This window comes from Gopherus evgoodei, chromosome 5, assembly GCF_007399415.2.
Source record: "Gopherus evgoodei ecotype Sinaloan lineage chromosome 5, rGopEvg1_v1.p, whole genome shotgun sequence".
Classification (NCBI taxonomy): domain Eukaryota; kingdom Metazoa; phylum Chordata; order Testudines; family Testudinidae; genus Gopherus; species Gopherus evgoodei.
The window spans coordinates 62,813,759-62,833,245 of record NC_044326.1 but is presented as its reverse complement, the minus strand read 5'-3'; the positions used below and the strand labels follow the sequence as shown (position 1 = coordinate 62,833,245).

Sequence of the window (19,487 nt, the reverse complement as noted above, 5' to 3'; positions counted from 1 at the left end):
CATAACCCCAACTGGACAGAATCTAGAGGGAGTCAGAAAAACATCTGAAAACAATATCAAATAGTTTGTCTATAGCTAAAATGGTCACAATCTTGAAACTCAGTATCTCCTGATGTTACAGTGCTAGTGACTGAGTGCTGAGTCCAACTATATAAGAATCTCCCTATTCCAATTATAAGGCTCCCATTTCTAGCCTTATTGGGATGCAAAATACCAGATATCAAAACTATTTTTAGGAAAACTCATTAATGGCTAATGAGGAAAAGTTACAAGGAAGTTTAAAATTATGAAGAGAAAAGTATCAAAATTCCTTTTACCGGAAGGCTCTAATGCACTCTTTTGTGAAGACTTCTTAGGTTTCACATGGGATTTAGCACTGTTCCTGGGCTTCTGCAATACAAAATGCAGCAGATTAACTTTCAAGAACAATTACGTTCAACCATTTTAAACCCATAAATATAATTAACTATTTCTAATTATAGCAATTGGTAGTAATACTAGTGTAGAACAACCACAGGTGTTTTAACAACTGTGTAGTCTAGATTAGCTCTGTGCAGAGTTTTGACAACATTGATAATGCTGCCAGTGAACAAGAGATGCCAGATTGCATTATCAGTGATATCAACAGTGGGAATGCTGAAGTTGCATCAGTGGGAATATTTTGAAGAGAAATGCAGCTGGCAATATTATTGGGTGACCTTATTGAAATGAATGCATCTTTGGGGTCCCTTGTATTAAATGAATGGTTTATTTATTATTGTGGTCCAGAAGTGTATGTCACTCTTGAGGGGTGGAGATGTGGCACCTGGGGGTTCAGAGGACAATACTGAACAAAGCATCAGATAAGAGACTTTTGGAACAAAGAGCGTTAAGTAGTTTTCCTGGGGATTCTCTAGGGCCGTGGTTTTCAAAGCGTGGGTCACAACCCAGAACTGGATTGTGGAATGGAAGGACTGGGTTGCAGCAGCTCTGGTCAGCACCGCCAATTGGGCTGTTAAAAGTCCCATCGACAGTGCTGCCCAGCTAAGCCAAGTTAGATCCTACTTGTTCCAACACCATGTTGCGCCCTAGAAGCGGCCAGCAGCAGGGCTGGCTCCTAGGTGGGGGGGTCCACAGCACTCTGCATGATGCCCCCGCCCCAAGCACCAGCTCCACACTCCCATCGGCCAGTTACCAGTCAATAGGAGTTTGGGGGAGGGGCAGTGCCTGCGAGTGAGAGCCATGTAGAGTCTATTGCACACTTCCACCTAGGAGTCAGACTTGCTGCTGGCCGCTTCCAGGACAGGCAGGAGGCCTGCCTCTGCACCCCCTGCTGTGCCGTTGACCAGAAGCCACCTAAGGTAAGCCTGTGCCCCAATCCCCTGCCCCAGGCCTGAGCACCCCCCGCAAACCCAGAGCCCTTTCCTGCATCCCAAACCCCTCACCTCCGGCCCCACCCGAGCCTGCCTCCCCCAGCCTGGAGCCCTGCCCCCTCCCACACCCTCCAAACCCAGAGCCCCCCTTACACCCTAAACCTCTCATCCCTGGCCCCAGCCCAGAGTCTGCACCCCCAGCCCAGAGCTCTGTCCCCTCCTGCACTCCAGCCCCCGGCCACAGCCTGAGACAGCCCCCGCTCAATCCGAAGCCCCCTCCTACACCACAAACTCCTCATCCCTGGCCCCAGCCCAGAGTCTGCACACACAGCCCTGACCCCCTCCTGCACCCCAACCCCCTGCCCTAGCCCAGAGCCCCCCCCACCCTGAATCCCTCATTCCCAGCCTCACCCCAACCTTCTGCCTCAGCCCTGAGCCCCTCCCACACACCAAATCCCTCATCCCTAGCTCCACTGGGTCATAGACATCAACAATGTTCTTCAACTGGGTCGCCAGAAAATAGTTTGAAAACTACTGCTCTAGGGGCACCTGGTTATGCAAAAACCTAGCCTTCTGAAGCTAAGTCCTGAGGAGCGGGCCACTGTCTGCTGATAACCTATTGCATGAGACCAAGATCAAGGGGCTAACTGAACTATTCATGGCAGTTCTGAATCTGAGACAGTTCTGAAGTTGTAGACCCAGGGATAACCTAGTTGTGGGTTTTCAAGGACTGACACCCACTAAGCCCAAAGTTGGAGTTGGGGTGACCTCAGCTAATCTTTTCAGCATGTGTGTAGGTTCTTTTATTGTTTTTCATGTTTTCTCTGTAATGCTTTCCCCTTAAGAATAAATGTACTTATAAAGAGTTGTGTGGTAACTTATGACTGCAGGCAATACACTGGGCATAACCTCTGGAGAGAAAGCAAAGCACAGACACTGGCCAGTTTAGGCAGTTTGGCTTGCTGAGGATATCAGAGTGTAGGCAGGGAACTGTGACATCTTGAAAAAACCCAGTCAGGAGGGAAGAGATGTGGATCTCTGCCCAAGAAGGTGACAGCTGAGAAGCCAGAAGCTTAGCACTGAGGCCTTGAGGGATCACAGAGGGGGAATACGGGTGCAGTTATCTTGAACTATGACAGGTATCACACATGAAGCTGCACAGGTGAGAGTATTTTGAAGAGAAATGCTAGAGTAGACAAGACCTCTGTGTTCAGTTTTCCCTCTGTCCTACCCCTCACGCCCAAAATTATTATTCTTTCTTGAATACATTCTCCCTCTTTTTAAACAGATGAGAAGATCACTATGTGTTTTAGTGCTTAATTCTAAGGAGAAACAAGATTTTAGAGGCATTTTTGATAGATTTTGTAGTTGAGACAACTTTTACCTTTTGTGCATTCAACTTCTTCACTAAATCTGTAACCTTATTTGATATGCTGCTTTCTGAAGAGCTGTTCCTCAATGCTAATGCAGATGGTAACTTAGATTCCTCCACATTGGTCTTGGCGTTTCCTGATATCTATATAAAGAATAATTTAAAGTAAATCTTCACATTTTAAAAAAATGCAAAAGAAAAAAGGCATGAACAGTAACAGTCTGAAAGATCTAAACTCTACTGCTTTAAAACTATAATAAGAACTTCCTTTAGAAGTTTGAGATGTCATGAGCAATCAAAACTACTACAGTATCCTGTGATGGTTTCAAAACGACATTTGAAGGTCTTTTAAAAAAAACAATTATTCACACTACATACTTCTGAACACTAAAAGTCAACATTAGTTTTGACTCTTTTCTGGAAGGCCAGCAGTAACTACACAGTAGGGCTCCACACAGGAAGTTCTCAGCGTGAAAGACACTAGGATTGTGTGAGGTAGTGAATTTAACACACCAGTCAGGTTAACATGTAAGACTTATATGGTGCACTACAGCATAGCTTCTCTCATTAAAAACTGACTGGCAGAAATCTGCCACTTTAATAGAGAGCTTCCAGGCTGACAGAAGATAAGATAGAAAATGTGACAAGAGAACTTTTAAGTATCAAGAGACTAAGTGTGGTGGAAATGCAATGCGTATGCGCTTTGAAGGAAAGCCACTCATAAGTGTGTGAAGTTGATTAGCACCAATATAAATTTTAAAAATTAGTTTTAGTAATTAACTGAAAATTCTACTCTTACAAGTCTGTTGTAAACTCTTTCCTCTGTCTAATCTGAATATGGCATAGAATATGTTCTAAATAAAAGTTTTGATATATTCTTACAAACCTTTTTCTGTATCTTATTCTCCTTCAGTGATTCATCTTCAGAATCCTCTGTCTCTGATTTGTTATCTTCAGGCATTTTCAAGCTACACTGATTTTTTCTAGAATAAAGATGGAGCAATAAAAAAAACTTTCCTGACACATAATTAAAAAAATAAATAAATCTGTATCCATGTGTAACCCATTACATGCTAACCAATGGGTTGCACATTTGTCCTCAACATGCTTTATTTAAACAACAAAACCAAGGGTTCATTGGTGACATAATAGAGGTGGTTCTGTACAACCTTGCAGGAATCCCAGGTTTCATTTCTTCTCAGTTTTCAGTTCCCAGGTCATCAGCTTCAAGAAGTGCTGCGGCAGCCACATATCCCTCAATAGAAACCCCCACCGTCAGTTTAAGAAACAGAGTTAAAAGGCTCTGAAAGAGTTCAGCTTGGTGCTGACTGGCCATAAAGATGCCTGTGTTGCCTGGGCCCCAAAAGCAGATGGGGCACACTTGGGAAACTGGGATGGAGAGCCTAGGGAAAAATGATCTTCAGGAGTTTAACAGGGATGCAAAAGGTTCCCTGAAAGAGCAAACCCACTATTTTTGTTTTGTCTTGATAAGTTCATTCAAGCAAGCATTACTTCCTATTTATACCAAATCTGTTTTAACAAAGCAGAAGTGTATGAACAAAAAATGTTTTACAATAATTTGAAATGAAGAGGAATTATTCAAAGAAACTATATCAGACTCAAAGCAAATCGGATTCCCTTTCAATTGTTTTTTCTAATATTTTCTTTGCCATTTTTGCTGAATAGTAGACATTTGCAACTAGAAGTCTCACTAATGGATCAATTTTTTTAAAAAGCCTTTCAATTCCTCCAACATAATCCTGACACCCACAACATTACAGTAAGAAAGTTTTATCATACACAGATGTAAATTATAAGCAGTACATGGTTGGCATAATGCAAACTAGAATTCTTTTCCCTCCGACCTGCTGACTGATTTGGGCTTTGGCTTCTTACTTGGAAGGTTTTAAACAAGGGCATTTTAAAAGACAGCAATTGAGATAGAATGAGGACATTTTTCACCATTTAAAGTCTCTCTTGAAATAATGGGATGATCCTGAGATCACACAAACATACAAAAAAAAGCATAAGTTTTCCAAACATTGTCTAACAGTTTTCCAGGACTGGAAAATATTTTATTTTCACTGCACCTTGCTTCTGCATTTTTCTCTTGTGGAAATGAATCAGAAGAATGACTAGCTGACATGTCGTGCTCCTCTTCCTGCAATTCCACATTCCCTCCAGCGTCTACAGCAGTGCTGTGTAAAGGGTGATCTATATATAACAGAAAAAACAAACACAGAAGTTTGCAACTTTGTCTGCTTAGGCAAAGCACTTGGCTACACTAGCAATGTTTTGCTATTTCTCATACAATTGGGCATTGTTATGATTTGTATGTCTACTATGTGTCTTTTTCAAATAAAGTCTTATTTAAAAATACACTTTAAAATTTTTGAGAGAAGAAACTTGGGGAGAGCAAGGGGTGTCTATCAATGGGCCTCACATGAAGCATGAAAAGTGATTTTAATATTTCACCAGAAAATAATTTATACATGGTTGAGAATAAGATCTTTCCTTTTTAAGACAATGCCTCTTCTCCTTGCAAATGTTTAAAAATATCTCCACATATATTTTTAGGATTGCAGAACAGTTTCTCTTCACAGTTCTCACCACCTACAAGCACAAGAATGGAGGAAGATGACAAACACCCAAGAACCATGAAAACACTGCTGTTTTATATACCACCACCTTACAAGGGATGTTCTGCTATGCACTTCCAGGTTCACTATCTTAAACTTTTATATAGCACCTTTCACTGTGGTAGATAAGCACTACTCAAAATTAAAGAATACAAAAGCCCAAAACAAAGAGGTAATTTTCCCTTATCATTCCCATAGGCAAGGAGTGACACTGAGGCTTTTGTTTATGGTTTTTAAAATAACTTATGTGCAAGATAACTTGTAAAAATAATGTATTAAACAATTTTAAACAGTTAAATACTAACCAAATGAATCATCAGGCTCCTCAACTTGCCCAGTCTCAGTTATCTTCAATATCCTTGAGACATCTGGTTCCTCACATGGAAGTAATTTACCACGAGGATGGGACTTGGCTTTGTATTCCTGGGGGGGATTAAAGCAACGTCTTCTACATCCAACTTTCCAATGTAAAACAAATTAAATATAATGACAACAAATTTAAAATACTTGAATAGTATTTAGAATTCAAATTTAAAATAGAATCCATGATACTGAACTATGATGCAAAACACTTGAAAGGGGACATGCATGCATTTTCTTTTTTACACTTATTTTTTGTGAGAAAAATGTAGGTAAAATGAAGTGATACATATTACTATTTTGTATTATGCTATGGTTTGAGCATTGGCCTGCTAAACCAAGGGTTGTGAGTTCAGTCCTTGAGGGGGGCACTTAGGGATCTGGGGCAAAAAATCAGTACTTGGTCCTGTTAGTGGAGGCAGGGGGCTGGACTCGATGACCTTTCGGGGTCCCTTCCAGTTCTAGGAGATAGGTATATCTCCATATATTATTAGTTTTAGTAGTACATTATAAAACTTGTAAGAAGACACAAAAGATCAGCACTTTCTAAGAACTAATGTCTTTTCAAAAATCGGATTTTTTTTTCTTCAGACAAGGAGGGACATTTTCAGCCACCCCCTTGTTATTCATATTACTATTGTGTGTCTAATCATGGATTTCCGCTGCTGCAAAACTTGCACGTTAAAGAATGAAATTATTTTAATTTGCTTAAAGTTCCAAACAGCAAGTCTAAGTAGATCATTCAGCACAAGCTGCTCTATATTAGGAGAACAGAGGAAAAGGCATGCTTAAAAGTCACCTATAGGCTGAATTCGTTGGCCCAACCAGCCTGCCAGTTTTATATATGTCCCATTGATTTCAGTAAGAGTTGTTCAGGTTCAAATGAAGATCAGGGAATGAAGGAACATCAATCACCTGCATTTCTAGTCTACAAGCATAATATAGTTCCCCAAGTCAAACTTTAAGGTTTTCACTTTGGCAACGAAAATAAATGCACTGAATATTCATGTTCTGGATGGTCTCTATTTTTATCATGGGATAGTTATCAAATGTTTGTCAGGATCTGAAAACTAGCATCACATTTTCAAGCAAACTGTCCATTTTACCACAAGGCACATCACTCTCACAAAAGCTGCAAAGCAGCAAGATTACAAAACACAGTTCCCACAGAGGATGAAAGCTCATCCATGCAGGCAGACCCCTATGCCCACACATAAGGGTTAGCTTTCAGGATCTAGACCAGCAGTGAGACCAGGGCCATATCTGGGAATAGAAATTGTATGGTGGGCCATGAATGCTCACAAAATTGGGGTTGGGGTGCGGGAAGAGGTGCAGGCTCAAGGGTGGGGCCAGAAATGAGGAGTTCAGGGTACGGGAGTGGGATGTGGCGGGGTGTGTGTAGGCTCCAGCTGGGGTTACGGGCTCTGGGGTGGGGCTGGGGATGAGGAGTTTGGGGTGTAGAAGGGTGCTCTGGGCTGGGACAGAGGGGTTCAGAGGGCGGATCAGGGCTGGGGCAGGGGTTGGGCTGTAGGCTCCAGCCGGGGGTGCAGGCTTTGGGGTGGGGCTGGGTTGCAGGAGAGTGCTCTGGGCTGGGATCAAGGGGTTCGGAGGGCAGGAAAGGGATCAGGGCTGGGGCAGAGTCTGGGGAGAGGCTCAGGGGTGCAGGCTCTGGGCAGCGCTTACCTGAAGCGGCTTCCAGAAGCAGCAGCCATGTCCCCACTCCAGCTCCTACGCAGATGCGCAGCCAGGAGGCTCTGCATGTTGCCCCATCCACAGGCACTGCCCTTGCAGCTTCCACTGGAGTGCCGGAGGGGGCTACTGGAGCACATAGGAACCAGAGGGAAGCCATGCCACTGCTTCCAGGAGCTGTGTGAAGCAGCCCCTGACCCTGCTCCCCAGCTGGAGCAGGGCAAGCCCCAGACCCCACTCCCCAGCGGGAACTTGAGGGCCAGCTTAAAACAGCTGGTAGGCCAGATCCAGCCTGTGGACCGTACTTTGCCCTCCTCTGATCTAGACCTTCAACAGCATGGCACATTTATACTTTATTCTTTTTAATTGACTGCAAAATTAAGGTAACTTACATCCAGTTTATTTCTTTTCAATTTTTTCTTTGAGGTCTTCTCACTATTAAATATGTATAAAAGAAATTAAATGTACAGTTGAATATACTGAAGTTATTTAAAAATTACTCCACTATAAACCTACTCTCTTTAACTCTTCATTCCTGCATCAGAATCAGGGCTACATTACATTATTACATCACCCATGTCTAGCTGCTTATCAACAACAGAGCTTAACCCAAATGACAAGGGAAATGCTCAAATATAAGTTAATTTAATGTTATATATTTACTTTTTAAAGGAAAAAAAACCAGGACTTACTTCTCAACAGACTTCTATTTAGGCAATACTTAATAAGAGGAGGGGCATGAACGGCATAAACCCAGTGCTAAGGGTTTCTCCAAAGGGTAAACAGTTTACAGAGGGCATTTGTCAGAAAGAAGTTAACTGCTCTTTTCTTGATTAAGATAATCTGGCCAGTTATTAGTGGGGATTAGAGCCATCTCTCACCTCCTATTCCCTACCCACACCCTGCAGAGAAAAAGCAAGTGAGAGAGTAGCCCTGCTTACTTCTACGTGACTAAACCTAAGGTCTAGGTAGCCTGCATAGTATTGGGTGTCTCATCCAAGTCACAGTCTAGCCCAAAATTAGGCATTGGATATTTTGCATTAAATTTAGGACCACTTCTATTACCCCACAAAAGAAAACTCTACCGCTGCTACAGATGATGATTAAATAGCAGTTTCAAAGTGAATTTCATACATGAAAGGGAAAAAAACAAACTAGCACTTTTTTGTTAAAGAAAATTAAATTTGAACGCAAGCCATAATAATCAAAAATACCTTAATACAATATGCTAATTCAGAACATCTGAACAGTCAGCACTTACAAGACTGTTCATAGTTAGCATGTCTCTGAAAATTATTACCTGTGGATTTGGAATAGGATTTTCAATTTGACTGATGATCTGAATGTCATGCTAATTGGGGCACTTGTAGGAAAGAGGTATATTACAAATGGTCCATTACCTCCACTAGTTAGTGGCAACATTGTTTGAGCAGGGTTTTCTGATAGTTTGTTTTCTACTTAATATTTGCCAGGCGATTTTAATTTTAAAAATTAACTAGTTTAAGAGAAGTATGTTGTATGAAAAAGTTCCATTTCATGCTTAAAAAATTAATGACAGGTTTCAGAGTAGCAACCATGTTAGTCTGTATCCGTAAAAAGAACAGGCGTCACAAGTACTCCTGTTCTTTTAAAAAAAATAATGTACAACACCTATATTTTCATACTATATACATATACACACAGCATTTTTTATAGTTTTTCCATTTGCAAAAGAGAACTGTTACCACACAGTGTTAAAGTATTTACATTAATAAATGCTTTCAGTTGCAAATTATTAATATAAAATATAGTCTTCAAATTTATACTTAAGTAAAAATTGCTGAAAAATCTTTTTTTTAACTTGTCTTCCAAAGTTAGAATTCAGAGTAGTGTGTTTTATCTAAAACCCAGTGATATCTGTGAGAGGTAGCAATTAAGTTGTCAACTACAGAACAAGCAACAAAGGTCGAGATTTTTTTAAAATAGGTACTAAAGTTAGGTTTTGATCTTACATTTCAGTGTAGAAGAGCCCAACATAAGTCAATAAGGCTATGCATGCATACAGCAGTTCACCCAAGCACAGCCAATTGCACGACAGGGACCGTAACACCTTATTTAGGCCCTGACTCAGCAACTGGTTGTATGTGGGCAGCCCCTATGCCTATAAGGAAAAAGCCACCGGATCAGGCCATAAAGCTCCTAAATAAATTGCCTGATTTTCAAAAGTGCTGAGCACTTAGCAGCACCCATTGACTTTAGGCACCCATTAAAAAAAAAAAAGCTTAGCCTCAGCAGTCTCAATTCAGGTGTGTGCAGGTGAATTGTTTCAGTTCACGTTAAAGAAATGGGAGTTCATTGGTAAAGGAAAATTTACAGCATCGTTTACTTACAGAGCAGGCATATGGCTTTTACCATGCATCTTCCTTTTCTTATCCATATCACTTGCAGAAGTTTTGTATTCAAATGCCTTTTCTGAAATGACACGTTAGTCTCCATTTAACGTGGGACCTGTCCTTTAAAAAGAGTACATGGAACGCAATGTGTGTCTATAAAGTTACCTGTACATCAATAACAGCGCACTACAGAATCAAGGTAGTCCATAGACCCATGCAGCACAGGGTAGTACTGGGGCCCAGGGGAGTGAGGGTAGTGGGGGGAGAGGGAGTTAATCCAAGCTGCTGCTGCAGGGGCCAGGATGGGGAGTTCAGAGCGATTTTGCCAAAGGCAGCCAGTACCTCAGATTTAGCTAGGCAAGAAAACAGAATCAGTTCCCCCCCACCTCAGCCCTTTCCCCCTCACTCAGCCCCACCCCTTCTCCCAATATGCACTGAGACAAGAATAGATTTGGTTTCTCACATAGTTAGTGGCAATGGGATATTAGCAGGGTCATAATGTGAACATATCTGACACACACATACCAGCCAACACACTCCAACACCCAGTTGCCAACCCCTTGCACTGCCAGATATAATCCTTGACATAAACAGATCCTTTGAGAGCCTCAGACAAAGGAAATAGTTTCAAAGTGTAAGAATTCTGTGTAGAGAAGGCTGACATCCTGTCTGGAATAAAGCAGATACCACATGCCTGCAAGAGACACTCGCAGGGGTCAGGAAGGGATTCCCCTCCCATACATATTCTAGGTGTGGGAGTTGGGATCTCCTTCCTCTGAAGCATCTCACTTAATCATGTCCCTGCCATTGAGGAGGCCTTGTGTGTTGGTATGCTTCAGTCCTTCCTGGGGGCTGTAATACTTGGGTCTCATTTCAGTTGTTGTGTTTCATGAGGTGGTACTGATGGTCTGTGATATACAGGCAATCAGACTAAATGATCCTGTGGTCCTGTCATAGTATCTTTCCTCAATCTGAACCTTAGAGTCCAAAAGTCAGGGTACTAGCATGAATTCCTCTAAGCTTAATTACCTGCTTAGATCTGATAAGCTGCCACCAATCAGGAATTCTAGTGCCTGATACACTCTGGTCCCCTCAAAACCTTCCCTGGGGACCCCCAAGACCCAGATCCCCTGGATCTTAACACAAGGAAAGTAAACTCTTTCCCTCACCCATGCCTCTTCTAGGATTTCCCTCCCTGGGTTACCCTGGGAGATTACCGTGATTCAAACTTCTTGAATCTTAAAACAGGGAGGAATGTTCCTTCCCCCCCTCCTCTTTCTCCCTCACCCAGAGGCAATACAGATTTAAGCTCTGTGAATCTAAAACAAAGGGATTCTCCCTTCTCCCCTCCCTTCCCTTTCCCTGTTAAGTACAGATTCAATTCCCTTGAGCCTCAACAAGGGGAAAAAATCAAACAGGTCTTAAAAACAAAACTTTTCATAAAAAAAGAAAGAAAAAGGTAAAAGTTATCTCTGTAATTTAGATGGTAAAAGTTACAGGGTCTGTCAGCTTATAGAAACTGGAGAAAAAGCCTCCTCCAGCAGAAATACAATTTAAAATACTTCCAGCCAAATACACATTAGAACTCTACCAGCCAGATACACATTTGCAAATAAAGAAAACCAATTAAAAAGACTAAACCGCCTTTCTATTTGCACTTACTACTTGAACAGAAAATTAGAGCCTGTAGTACATCTGGTCCCTCTCAGATCCCAGAGAGAACAAAGCCAAACCCCAAAAACACAAACAAAGGCTTCCCTCCACCGAGATTTGAAAGTATCTTGTCTCCTGATTGGTCCCCTGGTCAGGTGTTCGGTTCCCTGTTTGTTAACCCTTTACAGGTAAAAGAGACATTAACCCTTAACTATCTGTTTATGGCAGGTCCCTTCTGGCTTAAACTTGAATCTCTGGCAGGGAAAAGACAACCCCATTAAACATCCCTGGCATGCACATTGCTGCAAAGGTTGAAAGCAGCCCCTATGATAGCACAGTACTGCCAGAGTCCCAGGGCTTGGGCAGTGATTTAAAGGGCCCCGGGCTCCACACAAATTTGGATATAATGCGGTAAAGCAGCAGGGCTCAGGTGGCACTTTAAAGGGCCCGAGGCTCCCTGCTGCTTTACCATGTCATATCCGAGTTCATGTTATATTGGGTCCCGTTCTATTGGGATAGAGGTGTACCTGGGCTTTCAGAGCAAACATTCCAACAATATAAAAAAGATATTTAGGACTATTTGACTCAGATCCCTTCAGTGAACTATTGGGCTCAGAAAAAAAGAGATCAGAAAGAAGTGGTGCAACAGCTGGAGCAAGCTGATTGAAACAACAAACCTGTGCCATATCAGCAAAAAAGCACAGGCCATCATTTGTGAGCTGAACCCTAATGGGCAACAATCAAAGTGTATTACTGAAGTCTCTCTCAACCAACTGGCACAGCAACTCCTTCGAAATAGTTAACCAGCCCACAAAGCAAAGCACATAATGAAACAAGTCAAGCAGGTACTTTGCTTGCTCCTCAGGATCACAAAAATCCGCAATGAGCAGCCTAACATCAAGGAGCTGACAACAGTCTCAAAAACTCTGAAATGTTGAAAGGCAGCTAGATATCTCATGTACTATTACTACACTTCTGGGATAAGAGTATAGAAGTGGCTACTTGATATCTTTAATTCTTGCATGGAGACAACGCAGAAACTCAGGCTGTGGAGACAAGTTGAAGTGGTTGTGCTACTCAAACCACATGAAGACATTAAATCCAAAGATCTACCAACAACTATCCCTACTCTGCTCAGCCTACAAGCTATAAAAGCAGATGATAACGGCGGAATAGCACCAATAGCAGAAGGGCAGCAGCCTGATGACCAAGCTGGTTTCCACCGAGGATGTCAATGTTAGGATATAGATATTCAGGCCTGTCTGCAAAGGCCTATACTTCAAGAATTTAGGTGTATTCTTATCACTTAGCTAGCTATAGAGGCATAAAAGAAAGAATCAAAATCACTGTCTGTGTAATAGCCTTGTCTTACTGTGACAGGCTAAGGCCTTCAGCTAAGATGTAGTTAGGCAACCATAAGCTGGGAAGTGTATGGTCACATCCTCACATTCCAAACTAGTCACATTGAAATCAGGTGCTATTGGGCTATTAGGAATACAATCCTGCCCTGACATTTCTATCACCTCCAGAGAAAGGGAAGAGCCTAGAAGATGTAAAAGAAAACTTACTTTAATAGCATCCTGTCTGGCAAGAACTCACTTATCAATAGACACAGCTGGAAAATCCTTATGTCTGTATAGATGCAGTTGTGAAATCCTTACTTCTATATTGTTTTGTATGTTTACTTGCACGGTCTCTGTCTGGTTCTGTAATTGTTTCTGTCTGCTGGATAATTAATTTTGCTGGGTGTAAACCAATGAAGGTAGTGGAACATAATTGGTTAAATAAACAATGTTACAATATGTTAGGATTGATTAGTTAAATTTCAGTAAAATGATTGGTTAAGGAATAGCTAAGCAAAACTCAGGTTTTACTATATAGTCTGCAGTCAATCAGGAAGAGGGGGGAATGGGAACAGGGACTGGGGATAGGGGAATTAAAATCATGTCTTGCTAAAGGGGAAAATGGGAACGGGAACAGGAACAGGGACACAGGCATGGCTCTGTGGTATCAGAGCTGGGAAGGGGGACACTAAGGAAGGAAACTGGAATCATGCTTGCTGGAAGTTCACTCCAATAAACATCGAATTGTTTGCGCCTTTGGACTTCGGGTATTGTTGCTCTCTGTTCATGCGAGAAGGACCAGGGAAGTGAGAGGGTGAAGGAATAAGCTCCTTAACAGTCAATACTGTGGTCAAGTTGCAAACTTACCCCAATAAACCCAAAATGACTTTGAAACCCACAAAATTACAGAGGCTGTCAGTAGCTTATGACACTGAACCATCTGCACTTCTACTGAAAACTGCAAGAATTTTGAGAAATAGCAAGATGGTCCAGGTCATCTCTTCTCTGCTTGAGAATCAACATTCTCTGTTGAGATAGTCAGAAATGTCAATGGAGTACTCAACGGAATGGATTGCCCCAAGGTTCAGTGCTATCATCCTCTCTTTTTTAATATGTCTTCACAAATGACCAACCAGAATCCCCTGACTTGCAAAGATTCATTTATGCAGATGATCCTTGCTTTGCTGCTACCCAATCAGAAAGATCTGAGGACACTGAACACATTCTAGCTGGCTCCCTGAGTGTACCTGGAGAAAGCCATCATACATAGCTCTTGAATGCCAACCCTAGTAAGACATACGTATGGGCCCTGAAACACCATCGGCCTAAGTAAAAACTCCAGATAATGTAGGATGCTTCTATCCTTGAGCATTATAAACATCCAGCATACCTTGAGGTCACATTAGACTAAATGCTGACATTCAAAGAGCACAAAAGGAAGCTGTCCAGTTCTGGGCACCTGTCATAAACAGATAGCTAAGGGTTAACGTCTCTTTCACCTGGAAAGAAGTAATCTGAAACATCTGACCAGAGGACCAATCAGGAAACAAGACTTTTTCAAATCTGGGTGGAGGGGAGTTTGTGTGTGAGTCCTTTGTTCTTGGTCTTCTGCCTGTCTCTCTCTCGGCTATGGGAGGATTTCTGTCTCTTGCTTTCTAATCTTCTGTTTCCCAGTTGCAAGTACAAAAGATCAGATAGTGATTTATGTGTTTTTTTGTATTTTACATGTGTGTAGTTGCTGGAGTGTTCTGAATTGTATTCTTTTTGAATAAGGCTGTTTATTCATATTTCCTTTAAGCAATTGACCCTATATTTGTCACCTTAATACAGAGAGACCATTTTTATGTATTTTTCTTTCTTTTTATATAAAGCTTTCTTTTTAAAACCTGTTGGAGTTTTTCTTTAGTGGGGAACTCCAGGGAATTGAGTCTGTGCTCACCAGGGAATTGGTGGGAGGAAGAAGTCAGGGGGAAATCTGTGTGTGTTAGATTTACTAGCCTGACTTTGCATTCCCTCTGGGTGACGGGGGAAGAGAGATTAGCTCTCGGTACTTCTGTTTTCCAAGGCTGGAAACAGGGAGGGTGGAATCCCTGTTTAGATTCACGGAGCTTGCTTCTGTGCATCTCTCCAGGAACACCTGGGGGGGGGGGGAGGGAAAAGGTTTATTTCCCTTTGTTGTGAGACTCAAGGGATTTGGGTCTTGGGGTCCCCAGGGAAGGTTTTTGGGGGGACCAAAGTGCCCCAAAACACTCTAATTTTTCGGGTGGTGGCAGCTTTACCAGGTCCAAGCTGGTAACTAAGCTTGGAGGTTTTCATGCTAGCCCCCATAGTTTGGACGCTAAGGTCCAAATCTGGGACTAGGTTATGATAGCACCGCATTTCAAGAAACATGTGGAGAAATTGGAGAGGGTCCAGAGAAGAGCAACAAGAATGATTAAAGGTATTGAGAACATGACCTATGAAGGAAGGCTGAAAGAATTGGGTTTGTTTAGTTTGGAAAAGAGAAGACTGAGATGGGACATGATAGCAGTTTTCAGGTATCTAAAAAGGTGTCATTAGGAGGAGGGAGAAAACTTGTTCACCTTACCCTCTAATGATAGAACAAGAGGCAATGGGCTTAAACTGCAGCAAGAGAGATTTAGGTTGGACATTAGGAAAAAGTTCCTAACTGTCAGGGTGGTTGAACACTGGAATAAATTGCCTAGGGAGGTTGTGGAATCTCCATCTCTGGAGTTATTTAAGAGTAGGTTAGATAAATGTCTATCAGGGATGGTCTAGACCGTATTTGGTCCTGCCATGAAGGCAGGGGACTGGACTCGATGACCTCTCGAGGTCCCTTCCAGTCCTAGAGTCTATGAATCTATGAAAAACAAAAGTGAATTCCAGGAATTATGTACTCCAGAAACTGGCCAGCATAACATGGGAAACTAACCCCAAAGACTCCAAGCAAACAATCTCACCCTGTGTTTCTCAACTACAGAGTACTGTGCCCCAGTATGCTCACACTTGAGCCACGCAAACAAAATGGCAAACTTAATCAGTGAGTAGGATCATCACAGATTCCTTGAAACTGACTTCTCATCTGTCGCTATACCACTTCACAGGGACTGCACTACCATTAGGCAGGATTCCCTCAGTAGAAAGAAACAAAAAACAGGTGCATGATCCAAGACAACCACTGCATGGACACCATCCAATACGTGGAAGTCCAAAAAGAACTTTGCCTCTAAATGTCCCTTTCCCTGAAAAACTGCTTTGGAAGGCTATAGACTAACAACAAGGCAGGAAAGCTGATGATCTTGGAGAACCTGGGTTCCTTTGGAACAACTGCCCCAGGCAGTGACCTGGAACACAAACGCTGGAGTACTCAGCCTCAGGTGAGAGCTGGGGTGGCAAAGACTGGCTGCAACATGGAAGTGGAAGCTGAGCATGGACCCCAAATGCTAATGGGAAGAGCCTGGGCAAACACTTGCATCCAGTTGATGTAGCCGAATAGGGTGACCAGATGTCCCGATTTTACAGGGACAGTCTGGATTTTTGGCTCTTTTTTTTATACAGGATCCTATTACTCCCCACCCCTTGTGCCTATTTTTCACATTTGCTGTCTGATCACCCTATAGCCAAATATGTGACACGACCAGGGCCTGACTGGGGCTTGGAACAAGATGCTGGGATAACGACCCAGCCACAGCCACAGCCTCCGCCCGCCCCTCACCTCCTCAACCACCGCCATTGCCCTGCCCCCTCCCAGGCTCCAGCCCCGCCCCATCATTCCTACTGCCCCAGCACGCAGCCCCACTCCGACACCCCCACTACCCTCCCGCCCCGCCCAGGCCGGGCCGCTCGTGATCAGGCGGCTGCGGGACACGCACCAACCGAGGAGTAAATCGGCCGCCGGCAGCCCGTCCGCGTTCTGTAGGTGGGCGGGGGGGGAGGGGAGCGGCGGCGCTCGGGGTAGACTCAGTAGTCGCGCCAGGGGCCGGGGTGCGCGCGTTCAGTAACCGACCCCGCGGCGCGCACTCCTGACTCAGAATCTTCCCGCGACAATTCTAACCGCCCTGACGCGGGTGACTCACTTCCGGCGCTGGCGCTACTCACAGCCCCGCCCCACCGAGGGGGGACCTATTAACCCGTCGCTGGCTAGAGCGTCCGGTGGTGGCTGTGGGAGTGAAATGCCCCCTCCCTCCGCAGCGTAAATGGTCTGATCCGCACGGGGGCGCGCTGGGGACTAGCGCCCTCCTGCGACAGGAGGGGGAAGCGCCGCTGCAGGCGCCGGCAGGCGGATGAGAGCCGGTCCCGTGCTGCGGTGTTGGCCCCAGGCACCCGCTGGAGGGACGACCCCGGAGCCGGCTGCGTTTCCTAGATGTTATCTAGCCCCGCCTGGGCGCCGAGGCCCCGCTTGGTCCCGCCATTTCTCCCCCCACCCTCATCACGTTCCCGGGGCTGGGGTGCAGACGGGGCGCTACCCGCCCGCAGGCCGTACTGCCAAGAGAGCGTTAGTGGGTAGGGGGTACCGGGCAGACCTGAGGCAAGGCGCGCGCCCGCCTCGCGAGCTCGCTCGGCTAGGGAGGACATTCAGTCTTTCCAGGGCTTTACCACCACCTGAAACCAAGGCTTTGTTAGCATAGCTGGTCAGGAGTCGGGGGGAAATGGGGATAGAAGGTGTTTAAACAGTATTTTTGATTCCTGCTCCAGCCTCAGGCCTCTGGCCATATACTGATGGGAGCATGCTAACAAAGGGTCTGAGGACTTCAACGTAACCTGAAGCCTTCATATTCCCTTGAGCCTTTGCAGATGGACTTTGGAGTTGGACGGTGATACAGAGACACTTAGAGCCTCATTGAGTGCTGATTTCTCCCCTGCACTGGACAAAGATCAGATATCTGCAGGGGTGAAAGTAACTTACAGGATTTACCAGTACTGCTGGCATCTGGAGGGAGGCATGACCTCTAGCAGAAGAGGTGGGGCCTCTTGAGATTAAAAGGCCCTGGGGCACCAGCTGTGGCTAGAAGCCCTAGGGCCTTTAAATCAACCAAAGGCTCCCCGCTGAGGAAGTGGCTGGAGGCCCTTGGAGTTCAGGGGAAAATTAAAAGGCCCAGGGTTCCAGCCAGCACCAGGAACCCTGAGCTTTGCCAGGCTAGGGCTGGGATTTAAAGGGGCCAGAGTGCCTGCCACTGCAGTGAGCTCTGAGCCCTTTAAATGCAGCCCCATCGTGGCTGCTGGAGCCTCATGGGCAGGAGTTAAAGGGCTCTAGCATGCTTGCGGGGGGGGGGGGGGGGTATCTGAGCCCTTTAAATCTCAGCCCCAGTCTGGCCACCCGAGCCACAGGCAGGATTCAAAAGGCTCTAGGCTGCCCCTAGCAGTGGGAGCTCTGAGCCCTTTAAATCCCAGCCCCTGCTTAGCCACCAGGGCCACAGATGAGATTTAAAGGCCTCTGGGCTGCCCACAGCTGCAGGCAGCCTAGAGCTCTTTAAATCCCTATCCTGGAAGCTGGTGCAGTCTGGCATTGCATACTGGCTCTTGCCAGTACACTGTACTGGACCGGACCAGCTTGCTTTCACCTCTGGATGTCTGCTAACTTTCTCACAAGTCAGCAGCCTTTGATACCTGTGGTACAAGCAACATAGCCCTTGGTTTTGTTCTTGCCTCTCTAAAGGTCAAAGGCTATTCCCATAGAACCAAATAGGAAAACTACTTTTGATTTCAATAGGAACAGGATTTGGCCCAAAGAGATCAGAAAATGTGATTTTGAGCAATTGCTTATCTGTCCAGAGATTACTCATGCACGTTCTGCCAAGCTGATTTTGATTGCTCCTCCTGTATGTCATGCTGAAGAAAAAACAACACAAGTTGGACTGCAGGTCTATCAAGATGCACATAGCACACACAGTTCTGTGCCTCTTTTCCATCAAACCCAGATGGCACAGCATCTTTGCTTTCCTAGTACCTTCTCTAAAAGGCACCACTGTGCAGTGCTGAAATGTTCTCACGCAGAGGCATGAAAAACCTTGTGGGGATGGGTGTACCACCACCCAGGGAGAGCTCTTTCCCAGCACTGGTTCGATGACAGCACAGCCATGTTAAAGTACTTCCACGGCAGTGCTTTAACCTTGGTAGTGAAGACATAGATAAAAGGTAATTTGGCAGGCTAAGAAGTTTAGTTTAGACATAAGGGAATGCTACGGGAAAGCAGGGTGATTGAAAACTTAATGAAAGGACAATTTGGAGTGCTGCTGGATCTTCAATCACACCTGGAGATCCAGGTGGCAGTAGGGGCCCAAAGCATCATTTTACAACTACACTTGTAAAATTTTAGACAGGTAAGGGGGCAGACAGAGTATGGGGACCCTAGGCTGGGGGCAGGGGCAGGAGGAGTCATTGAGGGTCATGTGCCTCCCATGAGTGCAGTACTGGCAAAAAATGATTTCTGCTTGCACCACTGGGTGCAGGGGGAGGTGCTTTGGGAGAGAGTTTGGGTGCAGAAAGGGGCTCTGGGCTGGGGCAGGCCTATAGACCAAGCTGCCCTGGGCCTGCTGTTCCCCCTCTGACTAGGGATAGTCAAGCATTTCTCTCTTATCCCTTGAAAAAAAAAGCTGATGGGAGTTAGATGTCTAACTCTGAATCATCCCACTGGTACAAGCTATGAACTCAGCTATTCTCCCAAAAGTAATCCAGGGAGCTACTAGCAAAAAAGGATTAATGTATTT

The 19,487-nt window shown here is 44.4% G+C and overlaps 1 protein-coding gene across 1 annotated transcript in view; it reads right to left on the bottom strand.

The window, feature by feature from the left end:
- Nucleotides 1-16,842, bottom strand: part of CENPU (centromere protein U) — a 28,961-nt gene extending 12,119 nt beyond the window's left edge. The window contains 9 exon segments of the mRNA XM_030563137.1: nt 318-390; nt 2,737-2,868; nt 3,611-3,707; nt 4,815-4,938; nt 5,669-5,791; nt 5,794-5,821; nt 7,805-7,847; nt 9,782-9,904; nt 16,653-16,842. Of these exon segments, the coding sequence (XP_030418997.1) occupies nt 318-390; nt 2,737-2,868; nt 3,611-3,707; nt 4,815-4,938; nt 5,669-5,791; nt 5,794-5,821; nt 7,805-7,847; nt 9,782-9,828 (667 nt within the window). The 5' untranslated portion in view covers nt 9,829-9,904; nt 16,653-16,842.
- Nucleotides 16,843-19,487: the final 2,645 nt, after the last annotated feature.